This window comes from Nycticebus coucang, chromosome X, assembly GCF_027406575.1.
Source record: "Nycticebus coucang isolate mNycCou1 chromosome X, mNycCou1.pri, whole genome shotgun sequence".
In the NCBI taxonomy this organism is placed as follows: domain Eukaryota; kingdom Metazoa; phylum Chordata; class Mammalia; order Primates; family Lorisidae; genus Nycticebus; species Nycticebus coucang.
Window position 1 is genome coordinate 166,430,437 of NC_069804.1, and position 25,491 is coordinate 166,455,927.

The 25,491-nt window shown below is 41.1% G+C and overlaps 1 protein-coding gene across 1 annotated transcript in view; it reads left to right on the forward strand.

The window, feature by feature from the left end:
- The window catches only part of LOC128577361 (transmembrane 9 superfamily member 2-like), a 143,264-nt gene that overhangs the window by 58,238 nt on the left and 59,535 nt on the right, over positions 1-25,491 (forward strand). Inside the window, exons 7-8 of the mRNA XM_053579573.1 lie at positions 1,663-1,778; positions 13,484-13,562. Coding sequence (XP_053435548.1) covers positions 1,663-1,778; positions 13,484-13,562 — 195 coding nt within the window. The remainder of the gene's footprint in view (positions 1-1,662; positions 1,779-13,483; positions 13,563-25,491) is intronic.

Genomic DNA, 25,491 nt, shown 5'->3' on the forward strand with positions numbered 1-25,491 from the left:
GTTCAGGCTAGTCTTCAACTCCTGAGCTCAAGAAATCCACCTGCCTCAGCCTTTCAAAGTGCTAGGATTACAGGGGTGAGGCACCATGCCTGGCAACAATTGTTATTTCTTTAATTTATAGCTGCTTTAAAATATGTGCTGGTTCTAGGCTAGACACGGTGGCTCACTCCTATAATACTAGCACTTTGGGGGCTGAGGCAGGTAAATTGCTTGAGCTCAGGAGTTCGAGACCAGCCTAAGCAAGAACAAGACCCCATCTCTACTAAAAATAGAAAAATTAGCCAGGCTTCATGGTAAGCACCTATAGTCCCAGCAATTTGGGAAGCTGAGGCAGGAAGATCACTTTTGAGCCCAGGGGTTTGAGGTGAGCCCAGAAATTTGAGGTTGCTATGAACTAGGTTGACACCACAGCACTCTAGCTTGAGGCAACAGAGTGAAACCCTGTCTCCAAAAAAAAAAAAAAAAAAAAATGTGTTGTGGCTCTAAATAGCATTCATTCCTGCTACAAGTACTTATAAGGGCATATTACGTATCGGACACTGGGGTTATGAAAATGTGGAGAAAGAGGTTTATAGATTATAGATGATTATCTATAATCTAATTGTAGAAGATTATAGAAAGAGCATCTATAATCTTCACAACTGCAAGCAAGTAGTTATACTGTACCTATACATATGTATAGCCAACAATACCGTAAGGATTGCCTGTTATATTCATTAGATGGAAGCCAAGGGATAAACTATATGCTGAGTAAATAAATCAAAAGGGAAACATCACTTTTCTCCTTTTCATTTTTCTTCTACCTCCCCTTTATTTCTCTTGTACTTTTTGAGTAATAAAAGAGTGTTCTTATCCTTGACCAGGCATTTTCTAGCTCCATCATCTTGTATAGTTTTATACTTCTCCAGTTTTTTCCTGTTTCTATTTTTAATAATTGTTCTCTTTTTCAGAAAAAAGGTTCATGTGGATTGTATTCTCAGTATCTTTTATTGCTAAGCATGGTGCTTTAAACCGAGTAGGCCCTCAAACCTCTGGGTGCTTAGAAAAATGATTTTTGCTTCATCTATTTAATTCTCTAGCCCTACAGCTAAGGTTACAGTATAGGTTGTATATATATATATACCCTTTTTTTTTTGAGATTAGTCTCACTCTGGCACCCTGGGTAGAGTGCCATGGCATCATCATAGCTCATGGCAACCTCAAATTCTTGGGCTCAAATCATCCTCTTGCCTCAGCCTCCTGAGTAGCTGGGACTACAGGCTCCCGCCATGATGTCTGGCTAGTTTTTTCCAGTTTTAGAAACTCCTGAACTCAGGCAATCCACTCACTTAGGCTACCCAGAGTGCTAGGATTACAGGCCAGGTTTGAACCTGCCACCTCTGGTATATGGGGCTGCTGCCCTACTCCTTTGAGCCACAGGCACTGCCCCAAAAGGGAAGCTCTTAAGTGTTGAATTTGGAATAGTGTATTGAGTCTCATTTTGGGGACATTTAGAAACAAAATATTTTAAATCATCAAGACTTTTAAATGAAGAATATAATGGAAGGCCTATTTTTTAATCCTACTGTTATGTTACATGCCTGAATAGCCATGAATTGGCAATTTTACAATGTCAGTTTTGAATTAAAATTTTCTTCTCTTCCTTTTTTTTTCTTTTATTAGCTATAAGCATTCAGATGAAAACCAGCAAACCTGTAATGGACCCCCTATGGAAATTCCTAGAGAACACACCAATAAGTTGAATGTGACTTATACTTATTCTGTGAAATTTGAAGTAAGTATTCCCTATCATCATCTTAATTTTTTCCAAGTCAAGTATATAAACACCTAATGTTCAAGCCTAAATTTTCATCCATTTAAAATTGTGTAACATAGCTAAGAGTCCAACAGCGCAGGTAAATTCTTTCTGTTCAAACAATCCAATGGATAACCATTAAAGGGTTTGTTGTATTAAATCTACTGCATTTCAGATACTTCATGCTGAAGTTTGAAAGAGGGACGTGGGAAAACAGAGGGACATCTCCTGGGGCTAGCAGGCTGGCTGGCTGCTCAAGTGGAACCTTGAAGGACTACTATCTTAAGGAAGAGACATAGCATGGTGTAGGGAAAAAGTACACACAATTACAGACAGACCTGTGATTCAGATTCAAACGTTGCCACTTAACTAGCCGCGTGAGCTTACGTAAGTCACGTGATCTCTGAGACTTGGTTTCTTCTCATGTCATTTAATAAGCATTTTTAGAATATATAAAGCCCTCAGTGTAGTGCCTGATCCAGAGTAGGTTCTCGATATATATGGTGTTCATCATGGTCTGCATGTCTAGACTTTTTTCTTTTATATATAGCTGTTTTTATAAAGATGGTTTGTATTTTTGGTAAAAAAATATATAGCTATAAATAGATATAAACAGTCCGGTGAATGTTCTGCTACCTCTGTGATACTTGTGCTTTCCAAAGGGTTTTCCATTAACTGATTGCTTGCTATTTTCTTTTCTTTATTTTTTGTTTTGTATTTTAAAAGCTAGGTGAAAAAAGGATTCTATGGTGAGGCTACTTTGGGCAGTGGTATGTTAAACAAGGTTAAAACAGGCTGAGTAATCCTAGCAGGCTCATGCCTGTAATCCTAGCACTCTGAGAGGCTGAGTGTAGGTGTATCAAATGTATATCATTTCTTTGATTCACTTTTATTTATACCTGATTTTATATAAGCCTTTTTTATAGTTTCAGATGTGCTTTTCTAAGACTGAAACTTAATCACCTTTTTTTGGGACTAGGTCTCAAACCTCCTCAAACATTTACCCAATAGTGCTTGGTCTGTGTCATTTCTATGGATGACCTGACAGCCATTATAACCTGATTCTTCCTATTCTCATTCCGAAAGTAATTCCATGTTGGGGATACCTTGTTTTTGTCCCTCTGTGTTACCTGTAGTGGTCATCTCCATTTTATAAATGAGGGTTCTGAAACCCAGAGAACTGAAGTAATTTTCTCAGGATCATGGCTGGCAGGTGGTAGAAGTGATATTCAAACCCAGGTCTGTCTGGTACTCAAAGCCGCTATACCACTGTGGCTTTTCTACATAAGGGTCTATTCTATTTTCTGCCTGCAGAGTTACTGTAAAGAAAATGAAAACCGTTTATGTTAGAAATGTATGTGTGTACCTTGAATCATCCAGCAAGAGGTCAGGTCTTGATCCTACATCCTGCAGTTTACCCAAACTACAGTTGGTGAAAATAGGCTATTTACTAATCTAACAAGTATAATCCAGTCTTCTAATTTCTGGGTGAAATATAGAAGTATAATCTAGGGAAAGGCATGTAATACACTGTGAAGAAATAAAAGAAAAAAAACCTTAGACCATTCAAAGCTTAAGTTATTATCAGAAGTTAATTGAAGACCTGAATGCCTTATACATTTTTATTGGTTATTCATCAGCTATTAAAAATTTAAATGTAAGAAATGTTACATTTACAGTAAAAGCCAAGGAAAAACACATCTAAATTGAAGTTTACATTCACATCTTGAGCCTACATGGTATGGCATTAGTAGTCTGTTTGTCTGTCTGTCAGGAGGCAGTTATAACCATCAAAAGGACCGAAATGGAATTTCAGATGCAGCCATATTAAATGGTGGAATTTGGGGAATCGCCTTATTTGGGGTTAGATCTCAACTCCTTGTTCCTCAATAGTCAAGTTTCATTCTGAAAGCTATTCTAGAAGAGAGGATTTTCTATTGTCATTGAAATTTACTTGATGTGCTTAGAAAGCCCTTGGCTTCCAGAGGTGTTACACTAGAGGGAGCCAGACACTCTTGAGTTTGTATGTTGGCTCTGCCCTTTACTAGCTGTGTGAATTTGGTTAAGTTACCTTAAGCTTCTACTTCCTCATCTGTAGAGATAAAATATTCACCTTGTGTGATTACTCTCAGAGTTAAGTGAGCTAACATCAAATACTTAGTGTAATGTCTAGCCAGTGGTACACATAGACCACATTTCCTATTCCTTAGATGCGGTTCTCCCAGATCTAGGGGCAGTTGAATTACGGATGTCTTATACAACAGTAGCTCATGCACACAGAGAGTGGATTAGGCAGTGGGAATGTACCAAGCCATGATATTCTTTATCTGAATGCCAGAAAGTTGCTGTCATAGTTGAGGAGATGATGTAAGGAAGAGTGGTGACATGTATCGCTGATGATGCTCTTTAGCTTCTTGTCTCCATTGGAAAAATGTTTTTTTGTTTGTTTGTTTTTTGTCTTTTTTTTTGCAATTTTTGGCCAGGTCTGGGTTTGATCCCTCCACCTCCAGCATATGGGGCCAGCGCCCTACCCCTTTGAGCCATAGGCACCACCCTTTTTTTTTTTTTGAGACAGAATCTTACTCTGTCACCCAGGATAGAGTGCCATGGAGTCAGCCTAGTTCACTACAACCTTTTTTTTTTTTGTAGAGACAGAGTCTCACTTTATGGCCCTTGGTAGAGTGCCGTGGCCTCACACAGCTCACAGCAACCTCCAACTCCTGGGCTTAAGCGATTCTCTTGCCTCAGCCTCCCGAGTAGCTGGGACTACAGGCGCCCGCCACAACGCCCCCCGGCTATTTTTTTGGTTGCAGTTTGGCAGGGGCCGGGCTTGAACCCGCCACCCTCGGTGTATGGGGCCGGCGCCTTACCGACTGAGCCACAGGCACCGCCCTTCACTACAACCTTAAACTCCTGGACTCAAGCGATCTCCTGCCTCAGCCTCCTGAGTGACTGGGATTATAGGCCACAATGCCTGCCTAATTTTTCTATGTTTAGTAGAGAAAGGGTCTTGCTCTTGCTCAGGCTGTGTTGTACTTATGCCACCTGGAAGAAAGGCTTGGACCCCACTTCAGGTATAAATCAGATGGTGATTTATTACATCTGCGCAGGGGGCCCCGGCTGGAATGGCAAAACATCCCGAAGTGAGGAGCAGGCTGACTTTTACACCATTTTTGTTGCCATGCAAGCAAGAGAAAACAAAAGCAGAACGTGGCAGTTAGCTCGGGGTGGAGTTACAGTCAGGGGGCTACAGCGTGGTGATTGTGTGGCATACAACGTGGTAGTTGGCATGGAGACAGCTTGGGACACTCAGTAGCTTGGGAAACTTTGCTTGGGTATGTTTCCCACCATTGTTTAGCCATTGCTAGGGAGTTGAGGGAACTCTGAGAACTTCCCTGTTCTATTCTGAAACCTGTTCTTGAAATTAACCTGGGGGTGGGAGTCATGCGAAGGACTAAGGCTGAAGCAGGCTGAGACAAACTTGGGTCTTTTAGGGGGCTGCTCTTTATCACAGCTGGTCTTGAACTCCTGTCCTGAAGCAATCAGCTGGCCTCAGCCTCTCAGAGTGCTAGTATTATAGGCATGAGTCACGGTGCCTGGTCGTTTTTTTTTTTTTTTTTTTTTTTGAGACAGAGTCTCACTCTGTCGCTCTTGGTAGAGTGCGATGGCATCACAACTCACAGCAACCTCCAGCTCCTGGGCTTAGGCGATTCTCTTGCCTCAGCCTCCCGAGTAGCTGGGACTACAGGTGCCTGCCACAATGCCTGGCTATTTTTTGCTGCAGTTTGGCTGGGGCCGGGTTGGAACCCACCACCCTCGGTATATGAGGCCGGCCCCCTACTCACTGAGCCATAGGCACCGCCCTATTTGTAACATCTTTTGCTGAAAGTGAGAAACCTGGCTGTCACCATCTATAATATTTTAATTTATTTATTCAACCCTTGCATCCACGGAGTTTCAGAACTGCTAACCCATATCCCTGTGAGAAGCAAATTTATCAATGAGAGTACAGTGTTTGTGTAGTATTTTTTGGGTACAGAAATATCTTATATATTTTTTCTGTATCAAGTCTGACCTCTGATAGGTATTTTAATGTTTTACACTTATAGCTCATCTTAGGACCAGCCACATTTTGAGTGCTCAATAGCCACATGTGACTAGGGTCTCCCCTTTTGGGCACAGATCTCAACCACCTCTCATGCAGCACCTGTCCCCTCCAACCTGTGCTTGTGCATGTTTTTGTCCTTTTGCTGCTTCTGATCCTTAATAGAGAAAGTTTCACCAGATCTGTGACATAGATTGATTCTAGGCTCTTGACTGGGTGAACGGCACTGTCTCACTGTCCCTTAGACTGTGGAAGGCTCCTGGGTTCCTCTTGATGCTCAAAGGTACAGGAGCAGTCCTTATGTGGGATTGGGGCAGGGGGACCTGGATAGGAAGCTGGACTCTATGCACACAATGAACCACTTCCAGATGTTAGAGCTGTGTAGCAGCTGTGGCACCTCAGCCACCCTCACCTGCCTCCTCTACCACCTTAGGGCAGCTACCTGCCAACTGCTGTTTGGACTCAGAGCCTCTGGTCTGTGAGTGTGCAGCCCAGTTGAGCAGGTACTAAATAAAGGCATGTAATCATTTGTAGTTTTAGAAGTTTTATTGTTTTGCCTTTTGATGACGCATCTTGCAAATGCACTTTAATACTTTCAGAAAATAATACATGTTCTCAAATGGGTGTAAAATTTGGAGTTTATAATATAATGAATTGTTCAGAAGGAGGGATGAGTCATAAAAATTAACATTTGAGTGCAGACCTTTTGTTTATCCATTTATGTGACAAATATTTATTGAGCACCTATTATGAATTATGAGTTATGAAAATTGAGTGCCTATTAGTGAATGCCAGGCTAAGGTGTTTCTATTCATGATGCTTTTGCTTTTTTTTCCTGGAGATTCCAGTGACAATGCTTTTACTTTAAAAATTTACTGCTTTTATATCACCAATCAAAGGCTTTCTGGTTTCATTTTGATCATTAATTATAGCTATCTATTTGAGTTCTATAAGTTTTATTTGGGGTCTAGTCTAAGACCCTAGCTATATTTATAGCATTGTTTTTATTGGACAATGCACTTCTGGTTTTTGGGCAGCATAGGCCAGCAGCTGAATTGAGAATCAGAAAATCTTGCTGCTGGCTTACCTCAGACTCATACCAAGACCTTGAGCAGATTCATTTTCCTCCCTGGACCTCAGTTTGCCCACAATGAAAAGAGGGAAGAGAACTGGATCAGTAGTTCTCAGCCTTGTCAGATTAATGTCCCATTTTAATAAAAAGTGGTTTTTTTTTGAGAAAGAGTCAGACTTTGTTGCCCTCAGTGGAGTGCTGTGATGTCACAGCTCACAGCAAACTCAAACTCTTGGGCATAAGCGATTTTCTTGCCTCAGCCTCCCAAGTAGCTGGGACTACAGGTCCCCACCACAACATCTGGCTATTTTTCTGTTGCAGTTGTCATTGTGGTTTTAGCTGGCTCGGGCTGGGTTTGAACCCACCACCCTTGGTATATGTGGCTGGTGCCATAACCACTGTGCTACGGGCGCTGAGCCAATAAAAAGTATTTTATAACATTCCTTTTACTATTCTATTTTTTTTTTTTTTGAGACAGAGTCTGGTGTCATAGCTCACAGCAACCTCAAACTCTTGGGTTCAAGCAATCCTGTTGGCTCAGCCTCCCAAGTAGCGGTAACTACAGGTGCCTAACATGACACCTGGCTAGTTTTTCTATTTTTAGTAGAGATGGGGTCTTGCTCTTGCTCAGGCTGGTCTCAAACTCCTGACTCAAGCAATTCACCCACCTCAGTCTCCCAGAGTACTAAGATTATAGGCATGAGCCACCATGCCTTTGGTACGTTTTACTATTCTAAAATGATACCAATATCTAAGAGAAATGAAACTTTTATATCTATATAATTTCAATAAAACATCAGTATAAAATCCTAACTGCAATATAATAAAGGAGAAATAAAAAGGAAGTAGCTTTTAATAAAATTTAGCGTATATTTCAGTGTTTGTAACATGCTTGCACCTACATGTATAATCATCATAAAGGCAACAATAAATGGATATAAGAATACTGTACATTGGTGGTTCAAATAAATACCACATTTTCCCAAATAATGCCTTTCTTTTTTTTTTTTTTTTTTTGAGACAGAGTCTCACTTTGTCGCCCCCACAGTAGAATGCTGTGGCGTTACAGCCCAGACTCTTGGGCTCAAGCCATTTTCTTATCTCAGCCTCCAAGTAGCTGGGACTATAGGCTCCCGCCACAATGCCCAGCTATTTTTAGAGACAGGGTCTCACTCTGGCTCAGGCTTGTCTCGAACTCGTGAGCTCAGGCAATCTACGCGCCTTGGCCTCCCAAGTGCTGGGATTAGAGGTGTGAGCCACTGCACCCGGCCTAATGCCTTTATTTTCTGAAACGTCAATTAATTAGTTCCATGCCAAACAGTACTATTGTCTCTCAATTTACATGGTAGTTGCAGTCTTGGGAAAAAAGTTTGATGCATATTAAAACCATGTAAAAATACTTTATGTTTATCTGTAAAAGGGAGTTAGAATCTAGGCATGGATCATCATAAGCAGTTTTATACCCAGATAAATGTTGAGTGGAGCGTTTGAAACAGGTGCAGGGCACAGTTTGTTCCTTCTCAATTCTTTTTTTGGGGAACTTCTTAAATGGAAGAAGTTCTCAGTTCTCTATTGCGAGGGTCTCCTTGTGCAGTTGCAGGACATCTGGCTTTTTCCATTCTGCTGCTAAATACTAAGAACAACTCCACACATTTTCATTATGCCCTCCAGAGGGTGCTGCTTCCCCTGTTGAAAACGACTAGAAATGAGGTAGTTGCCTGTCAGTTTGATGCTTTGAGTTCCTGCGTGAATTTTTATTGAATGAGATCCATCATTGGGTATTGTTTCATGGATCAAGAAGTCTTGTCTTTGTTTCTACCATTGCTACTTGTGCCTCCACTATTACCAATATTAAAGGCTGTTTACCCAGGGATTTTATGAAGATTCATTCCTATGTCTTATAAAAGACTTTGAAACTATGGAATGTAAAAATGTACTATAATGCATTCATTTTAAATGGATTAAAAATAGTTTCCACCACTTAGTTACCTTTCTGCATTTGTCATTTTGTTTACAAATGTTCCTTAGGATTTTAAAATAATTTCTTACTTAGGAAAGAGTAATATGTGTCAATGGTCTGTTATTTCCAGCAGATGGCAATGTTTGGTGCAAAAAGGACAGTATAACAACTGCAGAATGTCTAGGCTGTCTTTGTATTTAAAATACAAACCTCATACTGCGTATTTGAAAGTATGGTTCTTTTTTTTGTTTTAGACAGAGCCTCAAGCTATTGCCCTGGGTAGCGTGCCATGGCATCCCAGCTCACAGCAACCTCCAACTCCTGGGCTTAAGCAATTCTCTTGCCTCAGTCTCCCGAGTAGCTGGGACTACAGGCGCCTGCCACACACCCAGCTATTTTTTGGTTGTAGTTGTCATTGTTTGGGAGGGCCGGGCCGGATTCCAACTCGCCAGCTCTGGTATATGTGGCTGGTGCCTTAGCCACTTGAGCTACAAGTGCCAAGGCAAGTATAGTTCTTTTTTTAAAAGACTTGATATGAGTTAACTCAATGAAGGCAGTGGATATTGGCTGATAAAGAGGTGGGTGCAAGTCAATTTTGACAAATTAAGTCTTGTTTTACCATTGCAACAGTATTTTAATAGATGGCTGAGATAAATCCCTTCATGAAATATTTATCCTTTGATGTAGCAGTTCTATAAATTAGATTTTCTTATGGGTTTTTAAAGAAAGTTCATTTTGAAACTGTTTCAGGCTTACAGAAGGATTGTGAGAAGCGTACAAAGAACTCCTGTAGTCCCTTTAACCAGATGTCCCGATTATTATCATTTTACCTCGTTTGCTTGTTTTACCTTATTCAGTCTCTGTGTATTCATTAACGTTAGTCTTTCTCTGAGTCTTTTGAGAGCTAGATGTTGCCTGGTTACTCCTAAATACTCCTGAGTGTATTTCCCTAACACAAGGTCACTTTCCTACACAAATAGCATATAGCCCTTCAAATTAGGACTCAATATCGGTACATTACCAGCCAATTTACGTCCATCCATTCAAATTTCACCAGCTGGCCAACAATGTCACTCTCTCCCTTTATGGTTCATAGTCCTGTCCAGGATAATGTGTTGCATTTAGTTTTGGGTTTCCTCCAATTCCTTCCCTCCCTCCTCCTTTCTTTCTTTCTTTCACTCCTTCTCTTTCCTTCTTTCCTTTTCTTTTATTTTTTCTTTTCTTTGACAGAGTCTCACTCTGTCATCCTTGGTAGCGTGCTGTGGCATCATGTCACAGCACCTTAAATTCTTGGGCTCAAGTGATCCTCTTACCTCAGCCTCCCAAGTAGCTGGGACATCAGGCACCCACCACAGTGTCCCGCTAGTTTTTTTATTTTAGGTAAAGACAGGGTCTTGCTCTTGCTCAAGCTGATCTCAATCTCCTGAGCTCAGGAAATCAACCTGCCTTGGCCTTCCAAAGTGCTAGGATTACTAGTGTGAGCCACTGTGCCTGGCTTCCTCCAATTTCGTATTCTCTCTCTCTCTCTTTTTTTTTTTTTTTTTTGAGTCAGAGCCTCAAGCTGTCACCCTGGGGTAGAGTGCCATGGCATCACAGCTCAGAGCAATATCCAACTCCTTGGCTCAAGTGATTCTCGTGCCTCAGCCTCCCAAGTAGCTGGGACTGTAGGCACCTGCCACAATGCCCGGCTATTTTTTGATTGCAGCTGTCATTGTTGTTTGGTGGGCAGAGCTGGATTTGAACCCACTAGCTCTGGTGTATGTGGCTGGCACCTTAGCTACTTGAGCCACAGGTGCTGAGCCTAATTTCATATTCTTGAATTTTTTTTTTTTTTTTGAGACAGAGTCTCACTATGTTGTCCTGGGTAGAATGCTGTGACATCACAGCTCACAGCAACCTCAAACTCTTGGGCTTAAGCATTTCTCCTGCCTCAGCCTCCCAAGCAGCTGGGACTAAAAGGCACCCACCACAATGCTCAGCTATTTTTCTGTTGCATTTGTCATTGTTGCTTAGCTGGACCAGGTTGTGTTCGAACCCACCAGCTTCAGTGTATGTGGCTAGTGCTGTAACCACAGTGCTATGGGTGCCGAGCCAAATATTCTTGAAATTTTTAAGGGCATAGAACTTACCTTCAGTAGGACAACTATCAATCTGGGTCTGGTGTTTCTTCATGAATAGACTCAGGCCACATGTGGCAGGGACACCATGTAAGTGATCCATCACATCAGGAGGCATATGTGGTTAACATGTCCTATCACTGGTAATGTTAACTGTGATCACGTGGTCATCAGGTTTTAACTGAAATTCATTACTGTATTAAAACCCATTTAAATTAATATCTATTCACTTGGGTTTTTATTTTTTTTAAGCAATGTATAGTGTCTTTCTTCATATGCCCAAACTTCAGAAAAAAACCTAAGGATACCCAATTTTAAATAATAAGTCATTTGAAGCATGGCTTGGTCAATTTGGGTCAGTGTGTTTTTTTTTTTGCTAAGAGCATGGCATTGATTTGAGGGGTAATAATGCATTAATGGCTTAAGTGTTTATTGAGAATTATCATTTAAGATCATATTTTGGAAATATCTTGCAAGAAAATTATTGACAAGTTGGATTTAATCACACATTAGCAGAAACAGCTTGATTCATAATTATATTTTCTTGTGTTTTATACAGTACTGAAAACTACAGTATTAAAAATACATTTTTTATAAGTTTGTAGCTACATCTCAAAATACCTAGCATATGAAGTATAAAATATTAGAGTATCTGCTAAGAAAACATGGTTGAAGTTAAATAAGGTTTTGTAATCAAGTAAAATAGCCTTATAAACCTATTTGCAGAGGGTGAAGTTGGTGGGTTACAGCAACAGCAAGTTTAGTTTTCCTTTAAGTAGTAATATTACTTTGCAGAGGGTGAAGTTGGTGGGTTACAGCAACAGCAAGTTTAGTTTTCCTTTAAGTAGTAATATTACTAATACTTGATATGTACATGTGGTGAGGACTTCAAACTATATAGAAAAAAAGTAAGTACATTTCTCCTTTCCTTTACCCTCCAATTCCTACTCTTTTCCTCTAAAAGTGTAACCTTAGGCCTGACACAGTGACTCAGGCCTGTGATCCTAGCCCTTTGGGAGGCCAAGGCAGGTGGATTGCCTGAACTCAGGAGTTTTAATGAGACCCTGTCTCTACTAAAAATATAAAAAACTAACCAGGTGTGTGGTGGATACCTGTAGTCCCAGCTACTTGGGAGGCTGAGCAAGAGGCTTGAGCCCAAGAGTCTGAGGTTGCTGTGAGCTATGATGCCACATCTTTCTACCCAGGGTGACTGAGTGAGACTGTGTCAAAATAAATAAATAAATAAAAGTGTAACCTTATCTTTTCTTATTTTCCTTGCAGAAAAATGTTTGAGCCTATAAGATATTATTTTCTTTGGGATAAATGGAATCTTGCTCTACATACTTTTCACCTTTCTTTTTTCACTTGTGCAATTTCATAGACGTACCATCACCTATAAATGCATACCATTTCTTTTAATGAGTACATAGTACAGTAGAACCTTCATAAGTTGACCACCCACAGGACTGTAGCAAATTGGTCAACATATGGAGGTGGTCACCATAAGGAACGAAGCCAATGTACTGATACATATGTGTGGTGCATGTCTGGTCTATGAAAATTAGGTTAACTTAAGGCGGTGGTCAGTGTAAGGAGGTGGTCAACTATGGAGGCTCTACTGTATTTCCTTGTATGGATTACAGTAGTCTATTCTCATTGCGATGGACTTTTTTTTTGTAGTTTCTAGGTTTTAAATTTATAAACAAAGCTAAAGTGATTCTCATTATGTGTATCTTTATGTACCTTTGCAAGTATCATATGAAGTTGTAGTAAAGATGGAAATGTGGTCAGGACAAAAGGGACAAAAGAAAATAAGTATGACATGGGTTTAGGGTTACAGAAAAATAATACTAAAAGGGTGCTATTTCTGATGAATAGTAGTAAGCTAAAATTATTTTCTTCTTAGTCCCTTTTTGAAATGAGATAGAAAATAAGTATATGAAAATAAGAGAAAAATGTCAAGGTAGGCCAGGCACATAGTGGCACACACCTGTAATCCTGGCACTTTGGGAGGCTAAGGTGGGAAGATTACTTGAGTGTAGAAGTTCAAGACTAGGCTGGGCAACATAGTGAGACCCCCATCTCTACAAAAAATGGAAAAAATAACTAGATGTGAAAAATACCAAAAAAAAAAAAATAGCTATAGTTCAAGCTACTTGAGAGGCTTTCAGGCAGGAGGCTCCCTTAAGCCCAGGAGTTTGAGATTGCAGTGAGCTATGATGATGCTACTGCAATCTAGCCGTGTGACAGAGTGAGAGCCTGTCTCACACACATAAAAAAAAGTCAAGGTAGATCACATGATTCACATAATTTCATGAAGTTAGAAGTAAAGAAATAGAGAAAGCATGTGCAAAATAGTTTTTATCTGTTTCGGGAATATAACCAGCAAAAGGTCAGTTGAAGTTTGGTCATATTATTTGTATTGTTGTTTTAGGAAAACAAAAATATCAGTGGGCCTCTCGATGGGATTATGTTTTGGAGTCTATGCCTGATACCAACATTCAGTGGATTAGGTAAGCTCTTCCTGAAATAAAGTAGCTTCAGAGTGGGAAATGTAAGTATATATATATATATTTTTTTTTTTTAATGGAGTTTTATTAATTCGAATTTCTTTGTAACTAGTTAAAAACAAAGATTTCAACTAATGGACATGAGAAAACTTCAAAAGTAGGGATGATTTGCAGTGTGTTTTGTTTTGTTTCAGAAATACAACAGAATGAGGATGAACTGAGTGTTAAGCATAAAAGCAAAAAAGATGAGATGTAATAACTTAAACTAGGATACTAATAAACATTCATGCCTTTAATTAGTTGCTTCTAACAGTCCTTAGAAAATGGTATATCTGTGCATCTTATAAGGGCACATGTGAAATTTACTAAATGTAGTATATAAATGTTTCAACACAGTAACCAAGAAAATGCCATGAAGGCTGTGTTAACCAGTATGATGAAAATATTTCATTTCCCCCCCCCACAGGGATGGTTTTATTTATTTATTTATTTATTTATTTATAATTTTTTTTAATTTTTATTAAATCATAGCTGTGTACATTAATATGATCATGGGGCACCATACACTTGGTTCATAGATCGTTTGACACATTTTCATCACACTAGTCAACGCAGCTTTCATAGCATTTTCCTAGTTATTTTGCTAAGACCTTTACATTCCACATTTACTAGGATTCACATATACCCTTGTAAGATGCACCGCAGGTGTAATCCCATTAATCCCCCTCCCTCCACCTACCTCCACCCTCCCTCCCCTCTCTTTCCCCCTTCTCCCTGTTCTTAGGTTGTAACTGGGTTATAGCTTTCATGTGAAGGTCCTACATTAGTTTCATAATAAGGGTGAGTACATTGGGTGCTTTTTCTTCCATTCTTGAGACACTTTACTAAGAAGAATATGTTCCAGCTCCATCCATGTAAACATGAAAGAGGTAAAGTCTCCATCTTTTTTAAGGCTGCATAGTATTCCATGGTGTACATATACCACAATTTATTAATCCATTTGTGGATCGATGGGCACTTGGGCTTTTTCCATGACTTAGCAATTATGAATAGGGCTGCAATAAACATTCTGGTACAAATATCTTTGTTATGGTGTGATTTTTGGTCTTCTGGGTATATGCCCAGTAAAGGGATGACAGGATTGAATGGCAGATCTATTTTTAGATTTCTAAGTGTTCTCCATATCTCTTTCCAAAAGGAATGTATTAATTTGCATTCCCACCAGCAGTGCAAAAGTGTTCCCTTTTCTCCACATCCACGCCAACATCTCTGGTCTTGGGATTTTGTGATATAGGCTAGTCTCACTGGAGTTAGATGATATCTCAAAGTAGTTTTGATTTGCATTTCTCTGATGATTAAAGATGATGAGCATTTTTTCATATGTCTGAAGGCCATGCGCCTGTCTTCTTCAGAGAATTTTCTCTTCAAGTCCCTTGCCCAGCCTGCCATGGGATCCCTTGTTCTTTTCTTGCCAATGCGTTTGAGTTCTCTGTGGATTCTGGTTATTAAACCTTTGTCGGTGACATAACCTGCAAATATCTTCTTCCATTCTGAGGGCTGTTTGCTTGCTTTACTTACTGTGTTCTTGGCTGTGCAGAAGCTTTTTAGTTTGATCAAGTCCCAGTAGTGTATTTTTGAAGCAGCTTCAATTGCCCGGGGGGGTCCTTCTCATAAAAAACTCGCCCAACCCAATTTCTTCAAGGGTTTTCCCTGCACTCTCTTCTAGTATTTTTATAGTTTCATGTCTTAGGTTTAAATCTTTAATCCAGTGAGAGTCTATCTTAGTTAATGGTGAGAGGTGTGGGTCCACTTTCAGTCTTCTACAGGTTACTAGCCAGTTCACCCAGCACCATTTGTTAAATAGGGAATCTTTTCCCCACTGAATGTTTTTAATTGGCTTGTCAAAGATTAAATAACGGTAATTAGCTGGATTCATCTCTTGGTTCTCTATTCTGTTCCAGACATCTACTTCTCTGTTTTTGTGCCAGTACCATGCTGTTTTGATCACTATTGATTTGTAGTATAGTCTGAGGTCTGGTAGCGTGATTCCTCCAGCTTTGTTTTTATTTTTGAGTAATGTCTTGGCTATTCGAGGTTTTTTCTGATTCCATACAAAACGAAGTATTGTTTTTTCAAGATCTTTAAAGTATGACAGTGGAGCTTTAATGGGGATTGTGTTGAAATTGTATATTGCTTTGGGTAGTATGGACATTTTAACAATGTTGATTCTTCCCAACCATGAGCATGGTATATTTTTCCATTTGTTAACATTCTCAGCTATCTCTTTTCTTAGAGTTTCATAGTTCTCTTTATATAGATCTTTCACGTCCTTTGTTAGATAAACTCCCAAGTATTTCATCTTCTTTGGCACTACTATAAATGGGATAGAGTCCTAAATTGTTTTTTTCAACTGGACTATTTTTGGTGTATATAAAGGCTACCAATTTATGAATGTTGATTTTGTAACCTGAGACACTGCTGTATTCCTTGATCACTTCTAAGAGTTTTGTAGTAGAGTCCTAGTATTTTCCAGATATACAATCATATCACCTGCGAAGAGCGAAAGTTTGATCTCTTCTGACCCTATGTGGATACCCTTGATCGCCTTTTCTTCCCTAATTGCAGTGGCCAAAACTTCCATTACAATGTTAAAGAGCAATGGAGCTAATGGGCAGCCTTGTCTGGTTCCTGATCTGAGTGGAAATGATACCAATTTAACTCCATCCAATATGATATTGGCTGTGGGTTTGCTGTAGATGGTCTCTATCAGTTTCAGAAATGTCCCTTCTATACCAATTTTCTTAAGTGTTCTGATCATGAAGGGATGTTGGATGTTATCAAAAGCTTTTTCTGCATCGATTCAGAGAATCATATGGTCTTTGTTTTTTAATTTGTTTATGTGCTGAATTACATTTATAGATTTACGTATATTGAACCAGCCTTGAGATCCTGGGATAAAACTGACTTGGTCATGCAGTATGATTTGTTTGATATGTTGCTGGATTCTGTTTGTTAGAATCTTGTTGAATATTTTTGCATCTATATTCATTAGTGATATTGGTCTATAATTTTCTTTTCTTGTTGGGTCTTTTCCTGGTTTGGGGATCAGGGTGATGTTTGCTTCATAGAACGTGTTGGGTAGTCTTCTTTCTTTTTCTACCTTTTGGAACAGGTTGAGTAATATAGGTACTAATTCCTCTTTAAAGGTTTGGTAGAATTCTGATGTAAAACCATCTGGTCCTGGGCTTTTCTTTTTGGGGAGATTTTGTGTGGTGATGTTATTTCCGAACTTGATATGGGCCTGTTCAACATTTCCACTTGATTTTGGTTAAGTCTTGGAAGGTGACGTGCTTCCAAGTAACGGTCAATTTCCTTCAGATTTTCGTATTTCTGAGAGTAAAGTTTCTTGTAATATACATTAAGGATTTTTTGGATTTCTGAGGAGTCTGTTGTTATTTCGTCTTTGTTATTTCTGATTGATGAGATTAGAGATTTTACTCTTTTTTTTACTGATTAGGTTGGCCAAAGGTTTATCTATTTTGTTGACCTTTTCAAAAAAACTGCTTTTTGATTTATTGTTCTGTTGTATTATTCTTTTGTTTTCAATTTCATTTAGTTCTGCTCTGATTTTGGTTATTTCTTTTCTTCTACTGGATTTGGGGTTGGAGTGTTCTTCCATTTCCAGTCTCTTGAGATGTCCCATTAAGTTGCTTACTTCCTCTCTTTCCGTTCTCCTGAGGAAGGCTTGCAGTGCTATAAATTTCCCTCTTAGAACTGCCTTTGTAGTGTCCCAGAGGTTCTGATAGTTCGTGTCTTCATTGTCGTTTTGTTCCAGAAATTTGGCAATTTCCTTCTTGATTTCATCTCTGACCCAGGTATCATTCAACATAAGATTATTTAACTTCCATGTTTTTGTATGTGTATGCAGATGCCTGTTGTTACTCATCTCAAGTTTTATTCCATGATGGTCCGAGAAGATGCATGGAATAATTTCTATTCCTTTAAATTTACTGAGGTTAGACTTGTGACCTAAGATGTGATCGATTCTGGAGTAAGTTCCGTGGGCTGATGAGAAGTATGTGTATTCAGTTTTGTTGGGATGAAATGTTCTGTAGATGTCTGCTAAATCTGAATGCTGGATGGTTAGATTTAAATCTAGAATTTCTTTACTCAGCTTTTTGTTGGAGGATCGATCCATCACTGCCAAAGGAGTGTTAAAATCTCCGACTATTATAGAGTTGGAGGAAATCAAGTTGCTCATGTCTGTTATAGTTTCTTTTATAAATTGAGGTGCATTCTGGTTGGGTGCATAGATATTAATAATTGAAATCTCATCATATTGAGTCTTACCCTTAACAAGTATGAAGTGACCATTTTTGTCCTTCCTTACTTTTGTTGGTTTAAAGCCTATTGTATTCGCAAATAAAATTGCAACTCCTGCTTTTTTCTGGTTACGATTTGCCTGAAATATGGATGACCATCCTTTCACCCTGAGTCTATATTTGTCTTTTAAGTTAAGATGTGACTCTTGTATGCAACAAATGTCTGGCTTGAGTTTTTATATCCAGTCAGCTAACCTATGTCTCCTTAGAGGGCAGTTTAAGCCATTCACATTAATGGAGAGTATTGATTAGTTTGGTGAAATTTGGGGTATTGAGTTTTTCAAAAGTCCAGTGGGCATTTTTAATCCTTTTGCCATTGTGGAAGTTGGAGTTTGAGCCAAAGTTTCTGAGTGAGTTTTCTTTTGTAGTAGAGGATTGGGTTGGTTATTATGGAGGATAGGTCTGAGAATATCCTGAAGAGCTGGTTTGGTTATGGCAAATTTCTTTAGCATATGTATGTCATTAAAGTATTTAATTTCTCTGACGTAAATGAAACTCAGTTTAGCTGGGTACAAGATCCGGGGTTGAAAGTTATTTTGCTTGAGGAGATTAAACGTTGATGACCACCCTCTTCTGGCTTGAAAAGTTTCAGCAGAGAGATCTACAGTCATTCTAATGTTCTTCCCTTTGAAGGTAATAGATTTCTTTCGCCTGGCCGCTTTGTGAATTTTCTCCTTCATATTAACTTTAATGAAGTTAATTATGATATGCTTGGGGGATGTCTTATTGGGGTTGAGTCATGCTGGGGTTCTGAAGCTATCTGCTATCTGAATTTCAGGTTCTCTTGGCATGTCTGGAAAATTCTCTTTCATCATTTCATGCAGAAGGGCCTCTGCGCCCAGTGAGGCCACTTCATTTGTTTCAGGAATTCCTATGAGTCAGACATTTGCCTTCTTCAAGTTATCCCAGAGCTCTCTGAGTGAGTGATCCATTTTTGCTCTCCATTTCTCTTCCTCTTTGAGAGTTTGGGAGCATTCAAAGGCTTTATCTTCAATGTCGGAGATCCTTTCTTCTGCTTGGTCCATTCTGTTGCTTAGGGATTCTACTGTATTTTTCATATCTTTGAGGGCTGCAAATTCTTGTTTCAGTGTGTGTAAGTCTTTGGTGGTTTTGTGTTTAAATTTGTTAAATTCTTGAGACAGCTTTTGAATTTCTCCACGAATTCCTAATTCCATTTTGTTAATCTTGTTTGCCATCCAAATTCTGAATTCGATTTCTGACGTCTCAGCCAGTTGTTTGTGAATAGGATCTTCAATTACATCTGCCGTATCTTTCCTTGGGGGGGTTGATCTATTCTGGTTATTCATGTTACCAGAGTTTTTTTCGCTGATTCCGCCCCATGATTGTTTTACTCCCTTTGATTTTCCTCTGGTGTTTTTTTGAGGACCCGTACAGTGCTGTGGCCTGAGAAACTGGGGCCCTGTTTGGTGTTGAGGGGCTAAGTGGTTTTGACTTGTTTTCAGCTGGTTTCTATGTGACCCTAGTGAAACAGTTACTCTGGGTTGAAGTCTCAGCTGTGGAGAAATACCAGCAATTAAGTCACCCCACCCACCACAGGCAACAAATGGAAAAGGAAAATCAAACCTTCCTACAACCACACACCCAGGGCACCACCTGGATAGTCCCCAGGTGAGTGACTCAGTTCAAAATGTCCAAATCAATTGTCTCAGTCGGCAGCTGCCTCGGGTTGGAGAGTTCAAGAAGTCCCTGGGAACTGGATCACAGGGGTCTGGTGACTGCTCTAAAATGGCTTGCTCCAATGCTGCGTGGAGTCAGGAAGAGCCATTAGTAAATAGATCAGTCTGGGAAGATTGATGCCTCCTTCCCCACCTTGCAGCTCTGTCACACCCAGTCGCTGCTAGCCCCACAGGGCTGTGACCCAGTCAGTTGTCTGAAGTAAGCAGATACTCCAGGGGTTTGCACCTGCCTAAGTCACAGGGTAGTCTGTGTCTGCTCAACTAGGCTGCTATTCTCTGTCTTTATCCAGCAGGTGGTGGTGTGGCCTGTCAAACTTGGGCACTTGATAGAGGCTGGAGGTGTTCACTCAGTTCCAGCCCCACCCTTAGTTTATGTTACTGGGTGAAGGGAACAACCCTGTGGGAGTTTGTTTCTGACCTTGCCAGATTCCTCTGCAGAGGAGAGTCTGGTTTGAGTTCCGAGAACCTGTGCCTCAGGCCCTGTCTTTAGTCCTGCGGGTTTGTATTCGCAGCACAATCAGTTGTTGGCTGTAGCCTCTTGGCCTCCTTTGTGTATAGGCTGGTGATCCCCTAAGGGCCAGGTGCATCTTAGGCTCAGTAGAGCGGTCCTCTGGATCAGCCCCACCCTGGGAATTTCCTGGCTCTGCGGGTGTGTTTTCTAGTCCCTGTGTTCCACCCAGGTCGGTACCATCTCAGGAAAACCCTTTACTCACAGGGCCTGTGTTTCAGTCCCAGGTCTGTTCCATGGTGGTTGCCATCTGAAAAGATGCTCGGCCTCATCTGGTTGCCCAGGAAGACAGGAGGAGAGGCTATGGGTTATCTGGGGGTGGGCCTTGTTATTGCTGAAGACGGCTGTTGCTCTGCACCTCAGGGCACCACCGCTCCAGTGTAATTCCCTCTCAGTCAACCGTCGTCTTCTCACTCCTTTGCTATAGAGTCAGCACTGGCCAGCTGCAGTCCAGGTCCTCTCTACACCTCTCGAGAGTTCACCCAAGAATCTGGACTCTTTGGGGGGCAGGTCTCCAGATCATGGAGTGAGAGTGGAGGGGAGTGTTAGGAGCTCAGAGTTGCAGGTCGTAATACCAAACTCATTGAGACCAAATGAACAAATAAACAGATACAAAGGTTACCAGGCACAGGGGCCCATAGATACAGAGACAGACGGAGACACATAGACATACAGGCAACAGCCATGACAACAGCAATATCAGAACAACTGCAATAAAAATAGTGATAATTGTAAAATAATTGAAAGAAAGGAAAAAAAAAGAGAGAAAAAAGTGGTGTTAGAAGGAATGTTAAATGAGAAGAAAGAACAAATTAAAATTAGAAGACATAGAAATAAAAGATTTATCTATATAAAAAGTAATAATAAAAAATTATTGAAATCTCCTCTAAGGAGGGGGAGATAAGATGGCGGACTGAAGCCAGCTTTCAACAAAGGCTCCCGTCCAGAAGGAGAGTTAAGGGACAGGAATTTAGTAAGTATCCTGGTGGACTTGAGCCTCACAAAGAGAGAAGGCTGAAGAACGCACATCAACACCGCTGAGGCAAGTTGTGATCACAAGGACGCAAACAAAAGGTACAAAATCCACCACCAAGCGGACGGGAGTCCCCCTCCCCCATGAGACTGGCTCAAGAGCCCCACAATTGAACAAGCGGGCAGAAATTAAAGGCCCTCCCACTACACTCCACAGGAGAGACCTTCTAAAAACTGGACCTACCTCCCCTACTGGGGTGCCGTGGCGTTCTCCTGCCGGACATAGGGCTGAATAAAACTTTGGGAATCCTTTGCCGGCAACCCTGAATCCCCGGCGCTCCCCTCCCACCCACTGAGGTCTGGAGGCCTGTCCCCCAGGACTTCGGATCCTTGGGTGATTTCTCAAGGGGAGTGGACAGTCCCCGAGTTGCGACTGATCAGCATTGACTCTGAGGTGCGCAAGTGAGGAGAGGGCACCGGGCTGAGGGGGAGTCACGCCTCGCGGCACTTCCCTGCGGTGCAGTGCACCAACCCTCCCTGGGCATATGGGGGCCCAAGACTGAATAAGACTCTGGCCTCCCCGCTGAGAGCTGAGAACCCCTACTCTCACTCGGGGTCTGAGGGCCTATCCCCCAGGAGTTCGGCTCCTTGGGTGATTTCTCGAGGGGAGTGCACAGTGCCTGAGCTGCGTCAGGTCAGCGCTGACTCTGGGATACGTGAGCGAGGAGAGGGCACTCCGCTGAGGGGAAATCAAGCCTTGGCGGCACTTCCCTGTGGTGCAGTGCAGGAGCCCTCCCCGGACCGTAGTATTGCGTAAAACTGAATGAAACTCTAGCTTCCCCCCCCCACTCCCAATCGGGGTCTGGGGGCCCATCCCCCAAGAGTTCTGATTCTTGGGGGATCTCTTAAGGGGTGTGGACCCAGCACAAACTGCGGCCACTCAGTGCTGACTCTGGGGCACGGGACAGAGGAGAAAAGGGTCGCCTGAGTGCCCACACCAGAGCAGCAGTTCCCTGGAGGTAGATCAACAGCCGTTTTTTCTTTAACGGCAGAACGCTCACTTCTGGATATTCTGAGGCCACACCCCCTGTCTCCCTGGGCAACCAGAGGAGGCCACCGGCGACACGGCTCACAAACCCGGGAAGCTTCCAGGGCGGGGCCGACCCAGAGAGGTGTTCAGACGCAATTCTCCAACAGCAAAGACGTTTGAACTCAAAACAGCCCGTCTTCTGTAGGCGACGACAGGAACAGAGACAGAACCTCACAAAGTTGTCTGTTCTGTTCTGTTCTGTTAGCAGCATCCATCAAGGATGGGGCTAAACCTGAGTGAACACCTCCTTCCCATCACCTGCATCAAACACTCAAAGATGTCAGGCCCCATCTCCTCCTGCTAGATAGCGGCAGTCTGCGGGGGCCTGGCAGACTTCCTTGCGATTCAGGCAGGTGCAAACCCCTGGAGTGTCTGTTCACTGCAGGCAACTGGGTTAGCCATCTGCAGAGATACCAGTGACTGGGTCCGACGGAGGGGCAAAGTGGGGAAGGAGACGTCAACCTTCCCAGACTGCTCTGTTTGCTGGGTGGCTCCTCCTGACTCCACGCTGCACTGGGGTGAGCTGTGTCAGAGGAGTCACCAGGCCCCTGTGATCCAGTTCCCAGAGACCTCTTGAACCCTTCCACCTGAGACAAGTGCCGATTGAGACAGTTGATTCGGACCTTTTGAACTGGGTAATAGACTGAGGACTTTTCAGGCGGTGCCCTGGGTGTGCGATTGTAGGAAGGTTTGATTCTCCTTTTCCAACTGGGGCCAGAGGTGGGCAGGCGGGGTGACTTAATTGCTGATTTTTCCACACAGCTGAGACTTCAAGCCAGAGTAGAAGTTGCAATAGGATCAAACAGAAACCAGCTGAAAACAAGACAGAACCACTTTGCTCCACCACACCAGACAGGGCCCCAGTTTCTCAGGCCACAACACTGTACGGGCCCTCGATAAAACCCCAGGGGAAAAACCAAAGGGAGTAAACCATGGGGCGGAATCAGCGGAAAAACTCTGGTAACATGAATAACCAGAATAGATCAACCCCCCCAAGAAAAGATACGGCAGATGTGATTGAAGATCCCATTCATAAACAACTGGCTGAGATGTCAGAAGTCGAATTCAGAATTTGGTTTGCAGACAAGATTAATAAAATGGAATTAGGAATTCGAGGAGAAATTCAAAAATTGTCTCAAGAATTTAACGAATTTAAAGACAAAACCACCAAAGACTTAGACACACTGAAGCAAGAACTTACAGCCCTCAAAGATATGAAAAATACAGTAGAATCCCTCAGTAACAGAATGGAGCAAGCAGAAGAAAGGATTTCTGACATTGAAGATAAAGTCTTCGAACGCTCCCAATCTCTCAAAGAGGAAGAGAAATGGAGAGCAAAAACGGATCACTCACTCAGAGAACTCTCAGATAATTCGAAAAAAAAACAACATAAGGGTTATAGGAATTTCGGAGAATGATGAAGTGGCTGCCAAGGGCACAGAGGCCCTTCTACATGAAATTATGAAAGAAAATTTTCCAGACATGCCTAGAGAATCTGAAATTCAGATAGCAGACAGCTTCAGAACCCCAGCACGATTCAACCCCATTAAGCCATCTCCCAGACATATCATAATTAGCTTCACTAAAGTTAACATGAAAGAGAAGATTCTCAAAGCAGCCTGGCGAAAGAAAACTATAACGTACAAAGGTAAGAATATTAGAATAACTGCAGATCTCTCTGCTGAAACTTTTCAAGCAAGAAGAGGCTGGTCATCAACTTTTAATCTCTTAAAGCAAAAAAACTTTCAACCTAGGATCTTGTATCCAGCTAAACTGAGTTTCATCTATGATGGAGAAATTAAATACTTCAATGACATTCATATGTTGAAAAAATTTGCCATAAGTAAACCAGCTCTTCAGGATGTTCTCAGACCTATCCTCCACAATGACCAACCCAATCCTATACCACAAAAGTAAACTCACTGAGAAACTTCGGATCAAACTCCAACTTCCACACTGGCGAAAGGATTAAAAATGTCCACTGGACCTTTGAAAAACTCGATACCCAAAATTCCACCAGACTTATCAATACTCTCCATCAATGTGAATGGCTTAAACTGTCCTCTAAAGAGGCATAGGTTAGCTGACTGGATACAAAAACTCAAGCCAGATATTTGTTGCATACAAGAGTCACATGTCAACTTAAAAGACAAATACAGACTCAGGGTGAAAGGATGGTCGTCCATATTTCAGTCAAATGGTAATCAGAAAAAAGCAGGTGTTGCAATTTTATTTGCAGATACAGTAGGCTTTAAACCATCAAAAGTAAGGAAGGACAAGAATGGTCACTTCATATTTGTTAAGGGTAATACTCAATATGACGAGATCTCAATTATTAATATCTATGCACCCAACCAGAATGCACCTCAATTTATAAGAGAAACTCTAACAGACATGAGTAACTTGATTTCCTCCAGCTCCATAATCGTTGGAGATTTCAACACTCCCTTGGCAGTGTTGGATCGATCCTCCAGAAAGAAGCTGAGCAAAGAAATCTTAGATTTAAACCTAACCATCCAATATTTAGATTTAGCAGACATCTACAGAACATTTCATCCCAACAAAACTGAATACACATACTTCTCATCAGCCCACGGAACTTACTCCAAAATTGACCACATTTTAGGTCACAAGTCTAACCTCAGTAAATTTAAAGGAATAGAAATTATTCCATGCATCTTCTCGGACCATCATGGAATAAAACTTGAATTGAGTAACAACAGGAATCTGCATACCCATACAAAAACATGGAAGTTAAATAACCTTATGCTGAATGATAGCTGGGTCAGAGATGAGATTAAGAAAGAAATCACCAATTTTTTGGAACAAAACGACAATGAAGACACGAACTATCAGAACCTCTGGGACACTGCAAAGGCAGTTCTAAGAGGGAAATTTATAGCACTGCAAGCCTTCCTCAAGAGAACGGAAAGAGAGGAAGTTAACAACTTAATGGGACATCTCACGCAACTGGAAAAGGAAGAACATTTCAACCCCAAAGCCAGTAGAAGAAAATAAATAACCAAAATTAGAGCAGAATTAAATGAAATTGAAAACAAAAGAATAATACAACAGATCAATAAATCAAAAAGCTGGTTTTTTGAAAAGGTCAATAAAATAGATAAACCTCTGGCCAACCTAATCAGGAAAAAAAGAGTAAAATCTCTAATATCATCAATCAGAAACAACAAAGACGAAATAACCACAGACTCATCAGAAATCCAAAAAATGCTTAATGAATATTACAAGAAACTTTATTCTCAGAAATATGAAAATCTGAAGG